The sequence below is a fragment of the Penaeus vannamei genome, chromosome 9, assembly GCF_042767895.1.
Source record: "Penaeus vannamei isolate JL-2024 chromosome 9, ASM4276789v1, whole genome shotgun sequence".
Classification (NCBI taxonomy): domain Eukaryota; kingdom Metazoa; phylum Arthropoda; class Malacostraca; order Decapoda; family Penaeidae; genus Penaeus; species Penaeus vannamei.
In genome coordinates, this window is record NC_091557.1 from 33,946,703 (window position 1) to 33,954,202 (window position 7,500).

The following is a 7,500-nucleotide window of genomic DNA, read 5'->3' on the forward strand; positions in this document are numbered from 1 at the left end:
CCCTCGGCTGACCCCCAGCGCCCCGTGTTCCGCGTCGCCACGTGGCTGCCCTACGCGGCCGCCGAAAAGTTCCTCCAGCTGGGCGTGTGGGACCCCGCCGCCTTCGCCACCTGGGACGACCTCTTCCGCGACCGATTCGCGGACTTCGGGGGCAAGGCCATCCACCTGGCGTCCGACTACGACGACATGCCGTTAATCTTCGAGACCGACGACAGTCTGGACGGCACGAACATACGGATGATGGATGCTCTCGCGGCGCAGCTCAACTTCACCTACACGTCCACAGAGCAGGCGCCCGACGGTAGGCGGTGCCTTCTTTAAAGACTCATCAGATTTCTGTATCAGGCAACATTCCTCTTATGGCAATTGCCTTGAAACGTCTTGAATAATCTTTTAAATAGGAGTCAGCTTATATGTATCAATTTTACATTCCACCTTTGATAACTTATCTTGAGAGAAGAAATTCCATAACGATAATGTAAAATGAGCCAATTTTTTTAACGACGATTTAACACTGACACTGAAACATACGAGACTTTCTGCGTGAGTTAGCAAAATTCACTAAGTTCTTTCACATTAGTTTTCCTCCATGAGGTTTCATGTTTCGGTCATCTATTTTCATGCAAACAAAAAACACGCTATTGCATTTTGTTGCAAAATAACATCGATCAGAATATCTCACTACGATCGCACTAATCTCATCTATAAATTTTAGATCCACATGATCTCAGTAACATTACCGTGTTGAGGATATTACAATGATCACATTAATTTTGAAGTACCTAACAACCACGGAATAGTTGCCAAAACGACGTTCATTGTCAGCGATTGAAAAAATGGAAGTACTTGCCCTAAGTATGAATAAAATTATGGGTTTACAACAGGCAGAAAGCCAGTTCCCCACTGACACGAGAATCGGAAACCAAAGTTCCACTGATTCTACAGTTTCCGCCTATTTAGTGCACGTAGGAATCAAACCGCTTAATGTTGCAGCCGAGTGGGGTGAGAGGGACGAGAACGGGACGTGGAGTGGGATGCTGGGAGAGCTCCATCGCGGCGCGAAGGACTTGGCCATCAACTACTTCACGGTCACGCCGGAGCGGGCCGAGGACTTCGACTACTCCGTGCCCTACTACAACGAAGGGTCGGTGGCCGTCTGAGTTCCCATTCAACTGTAGTTTAAATATTTCCTCCCGATATACAGTGTGTAAATTAGATGTTTGAGAAAGCTGCTGTGCCCTACAGCAGCGAGGGGAACGGTCGTGAAGCCATGAAGGTCAGTTTAGCTAAGGACCTCTTTTACAACTGTTTCGATTTTTTTCTTTGACACTCCTCGGCAAAATTAGATTTTCTTAAACTGTGTTTAAGGTGCAGCAGTTTATCTTATATTCTAGAACGAACGTGAGAGGTTCTTATCTGTAACTCTTTTGAACTCGCACTGTACCGCTTACCGATTATATGTTGAAATAAAATGCAGAATTAATAATTTGTTTCACCAAAATGCAGGATCACAGAATGAGGATATCGTTCAGTGCTTTGGCTTAACAGTATGCTTCATGTATCATATCAAAACGATCTAAGACAGTCTTAAAAAATAATTAGACGATTTTTCCACGTAAGCCTGAGTTTCATGTACGAAAATAGAAGATATATATTATTTGTATCGCAGCCATATATCAGCTAACATAAATTACATAGACCTTTTGAAGGTTACATGAAGTAGGTTGTTATAAGCCTTGATAATTCATAATCCATTCCTTTTGGAATTTTCCTTCTTTCTCGTTTATTTTTGCTATTACTCTGTTTACACTCTACATACAGTAAACTCTCTCTCTCCCTCTATCTATCTATCTCTATCTCTATTTTTGCCCGTTCAAATTCTGTGTCTATCTCCGTTCTGTCTCTGTCGGTACCTCTGTCTTTATTTCTGCTCATGTCCCTCTTATAGAGTATGGTAAAAGGATTATATCTCTATTTCAATGGAATCACGTGACCAAATTTATTAAATATAAACCACCACCCTCTACACCACACTTCATGGAACTACTCGTCTCACACAAAGAGCCGCTCGACCTCATGAAAACACTTGACATAATTTGTTACGGAATCACTCGACTACACACCTCATGAAACTTATCGACCTCACACTTCACAGAAACCCTTGTCCTCATACCTCATGGAACTACTCGACCACACGCCTCAGGGAGCCACACCCTTACACATCATAGAAGCTCTCCCCCCCCCCCCCATCTGGAACTACTCTCCACTTCCTCACAGAACCCACCTCTACCTCGCAGATTCGGGCTGATCCTGAAAGTTCCACCTCCTCTGCCCCGGTGGAGGAGCGTCCTCTACCCTTTCACGGGCGCGGTGTGGGCGGCCGTGGGCTGCTCCTTCGCCGTGGCTGTTGCCTCGTTCCATTTTCTGGCGAGGAGAAGGACTCACGCCTCCTTTGCGGTCAACGCGACCACCATCTTCCAAGTGGGTGCCGTTCTTCAAGGAAGTATTGTGCATATATATATATATATATATATATATATATATATATATATATATATATATAGATGTGTGTATATATATGTATATATATATATATATATATATATATATATATATATATATATTTATATATGTATAAACACTACACACACACACACACATATGTGTGTGTGTGTGTATGCATATATGTGTATGTATATATGTATATGTATATGTGTATATATATATATATATATATATATATATATATATATATATATATATATATATAAGTGTGTGTGTGTGTGTGGGGGTGATTGGGTGTGTGTACACCTGTATTTGTGTGTGCGCGTGCGTGTGTGTACAATCGATAATGTGCCCGTGGATGTACAACAGTGAAAATCAAATGGTTATATATTTACGAAGCTCTCAGTCGAAACATGTCATTTGTCGAATTTGAACCGAATAGAATCGTGTTATTAGGACTATTATATAATAATAGATACATAACGATGACAAACTATAGGAATTAAAACGAAATCTACATCGTGCATTACAATATTGGCCAGGTATAATCGAGCACATTCGTTACATCTCTGATTTGTATGATTAATGTTCCTTAATATCTGGGAGGCATTTTTTATATAATCACAAAAGACAAAACTTGGGAATAAATAGAACACAAAGTGAACTTGGACGCGATTTATCCAACGACTAGCATACCCCATACCACAAATTGGCACTAGCCACCCATACCACTAGCATACCACATACCACTAAGGGACACTAGCCACCCATACCACAGGCATCCCACATATCACTAAGGGACACTAGCCACCCATACCACATACCACTAAGGGACACTAGCCACCCATACCACATACCACTAAGGGACACTAGCCACCCATACCACATACCACTAAGGGACACTAGCCACCCATACCACATACCACTAAGGGACACTAGCCACCCATACCACATACCACTAAGGGACACTAGCCACCCATACCACATACCACTAAGGGACACTAGCCACCCATACCACATACCACTAAGGGACACTAGCCACCCATACCACATACCACTAAGGGGCACTAGCCACCCATACCACATACCACTAAGGGACACTAGCCACCCATACCACATACCACTAAGGGGCACTAGCCACCCATATCACAAGCATACCACATGCCACTCATTAAAACATACCACATACCACTAAGGGACACTAGCCACCCATATCACAAGCATACCACATGCCACTCATTAAAACATACCCCATACCACTAGCATATCCATACCACTAACTGACACTAACGACCCTATACCAGTAGCATACCCCATGCCACTGACACTAACGACCCTATACCAGTAGCATACCCCATGCCACTGACACTAACCACCCTAGACCAGTAGCATACCCCATGCCACTGACACTAACCACCCTAGACCAGTAGCATACCCCATGCCACTGACACTAACCACCCTATACCAGTAGCATACCCCATGCCACTGACACTAACGACCCTATACCAGTAGCATACCCCATGCCACTGACACTAACCACCCTAGACCAGTAGCATACCCCATGCCACTGACACTAACCACCCTAGACCAGTAGCATACCCCATGCCACTGACACTAACCACCCTAGACCAGTAGCATACCCCATGCCACTGACACTAACCACCCTAGACCAGTAGCATACCCCATGCCACTGACACTAACCACCCTAGACCAGTAGCATACCCCATGCCACTGACACTAACCACCCTAGACCAGTAGCATACCCCATGCCACTGACACTAACCACCCTAGACCAGTAGCATACCCCATGCCACTGACACTAACCACCCTAGACCAGTAGCATACCCCATGCCACTGACACTAACCACCCTAGACCAGTAGCATACCCCATGCCACTGACACTAACCACCCTATACCAGTAGCATACCCCATGCCACTGACACTAACCACCCTAGACCAGTAGCATACCCCATGCCACTGACACTAACCACCCTAGACCAGTAGCATACCCCATGCCACTGACACTAACCACCCTAGACCAGTAGCATACCCCATGCCACTGACACTAACCACCCTAGACCAGTAGCATACCCCATGCCACTGACACTAACCACCCTATACCAGTAGCATACCCCATGCCACTGACACTAACCACCCTATACCAGTAGCATACCCCATGCCACTGACACTAACCACCCTATACCAGTAGCATACCCCATGCCACTGACACTAACCACCCTATACCAGTAGCATACCCCATGCCACTGACACTAACCACCCTATACCAGTAGCATACCCCATGCCACTGACACTAACCACCCTAGACCAGTAGCATGCCCCATGCCACTGACACTAACCACCCTAGACCAGTAGCATACCCCATGCCACTGACACTAACCACCCTAGACCAGTAGCATACCCCATGCCACTGACACTAACCACCCTAGACCAGTAGCATACCCCATGCCACTGACACTAACCACCCTAGACCAGTAGCATACCCCATGCCACTGACACTAACCACCCTAGACCAGTAGCATACCCCATGCCACTGACACTAACCACCCTAGACCAGTAGCATACCCCATGCCACTGACACTAACCACCCTAGACCAGTAGCATACCCCATGCCACTGACACTAACCACCCTAGACCAGTAGCATACCCCATGCCACTGACACTAACCACCCTAGACCAGTAGCATACCCCATGCCACTGACACTAACCACCCTAGACCAGTAGCATACCCCATGCCACTGACACTAACCACCCTAGACCAGTAGCATACCCCATGCCACTGACACTAACCACCCTATACCAGTAGCATACCCCATGCCACTGACACTAACGACCCTATACCAGTAGCATACCCCATGCCACTGACACTAACCACCCTAGACCAGTAGCATACCCCATGCCACTGACACTAACCACCCTAGACCAGTAGCATACCCCATGCCACTGACACTAACCACCCTAGACCAGTAGCATACCCCATGCCACTGACACTAACCACCCTAGACCAGTAGCATACCCCATGCCACTGACACTAACCACCCTAGACCAGTAGCATACCCCATGCCACTGACACTAACCACCCTAGACCAGTAGCATACCCCATGCCACTGACACTAACCACCCTAGACCAGTAGCATACCCCATGCCACTGACACTAACCACCCTAGACCAGTAGCATACCCCATGCCACTGACACTAACCACCCTAGACCAGTAGCATACCCCACGCCACTGACACTAACCACCCTATACCAGTACCATACCCCATGCCACTGACACTAACCACGCTATACCAGTAGCATACCCCATGCCACTGACACTAACCACCCTAGACCAGTAGCATACCCCATGCCACTGACACTAACCACCCTAGACCAGTAGCATACCCCATGCCACTGACACTAACCACCCTAGACCAGTAGCATACCCCATGCCACTGACACTAACCACCCTAGACCAGTAGCATACCCCATGCCACTGACACTAACCACCCTAGACCAGTAGCATACCCCATGCCACTGACACTAACCACCCTAGACCAGTAGCATACCCCATGCCACTGACACTAACCACCCTATACCAGTAGCATACCCCATGCCACTGACACTAACCACCCTAGACCAGTAGCATACCCCATGCCACTGACACTAACCACCCTAGACCAGTAGCATACCCCATGCCACTGACACTAACCACCCTATACCAGTAGCATACCCCATGCCACTGACACTAACCACCCTATACCAGTAGCATACCCCATGCCAATGACACTAACCACCCTAGACCAGTAGCATACCCCATGCCACTGACACTAACCACCCTAGACCAGTAGCATACCCCATGCCACTGACACGAACCGCTCATCCCACGAAAGGGCCTGACGACGCAGTCCCTATACCGAGTCCCCGATTCGTGGTTCGTGAGAGGGTTCCTGGGACTCTGGTGGTTCATGTGTTGGATCCTGGATATATCCTACACCTGCAACCTCATCGCCGTGCTGACTGTACCCGTTTATCCAACCAGGATAGAGACGGTGGATAGCTTAGCCTTCAGTGACCTTAGGTAAGTGTGTTTTTAGTTTTCTTTCTCCGAATTTTATTCCTTCCTGTTTAGTTTTTGCCTTCAAAAGTGTCTTATTTACTTCCTTCTTTGACCCAAGGTCTATATAAGTACTTATATAGACCTTGCTTTGACCCTTATTCGTTTTCTACTAACTGTCGTCGCATTGTCGCAAAGCCGAAGAAAATGCAGATGCAAAAGCCCTCGTTTTATTTCCAGGTACATAGTCGTTATTATCTGAAAAGCTGATAGATTAACATAGTTTACGGATCTAGTATTATTGAACAAGATTGTCTACATTAGCCTCACAGCACATCTGATTTTGGTTTGCAAAAAAAATGAGTGATGAAAGTTTGTTAAATTCAGATTCAATGCGTTATATGGACACATACAAGCCACTGTCTCACCCCACCCCCACCCCCATCCCCCCAAAAAATAAGAAAAAAAATAATTGCCGTGAGAACCACCATATGTCAGTTTCTTTTTTTCCTTCTGTCATCTGCTGCGTCTGTTTGATTATTGAGAGTGGATTCCATAGTCTCACGTGACCCAGGTCGAGTTACTGTCACGTGAGTAATAACCTTACCTAAATGTGACACTTTTTATTATTTAGCCTAATTGGTCAGTGTTATCCGCTAATAGTTGATGATAAAGTAGGAAATATCGCAATAAAGATAAATAAATGAGGTCCTGTTCTGACTGTACAGCTTAATAATCAATCATCAGATAATATTGTTAATTTCTGGAAAAAATATGCGATGTTAAATTTAATTGGCTAGGCAGTATACACTATGCACATTGCGTTTGAATCATCTCGTATGGAGACATTACTGAAACACTGACGCCGGAAACCATATGGAATACATTTCATAGAAAGATATCAATTCATTTAGTTACTTTGCAACACAGACAAGCATAC

The 7,500-nt window shown here is 45.8% G+C and overlaps 1 protein-coding gene across 1 annotated transcript in view; it reads left to right on the top strand.

Annotated features, from left to right (window-relative positions):
• LOC138862714 (glutamate receptor ionotropic, delta-1-like) overlaps positions 1-7,500 on the top strand; it is a 12,292-nt gene that overhangs the window by 1,258 nt on the left and 3,534 nt on the right. The window contains exons 2-5 of the mRNA XM_070125611.1: positions 1-301; positions 994-1,144; positions 2,298-2,481; positions 6,397-6,584. The exon at positions 1-301 is cut by the window's left edge and continues 179 nt beyond it. Coding sequence (XP_069981712.1) covers positions 1-301; positions 994-1,144; positions 2,298-2,481; positions 6,397-6,584 — 824 coding nt within the window. The remainder of the gene's footprint in view (positions 302-993; positions 1,145-2,297; positions 2,482-6,396; positions 6,585-7,500) is intronic.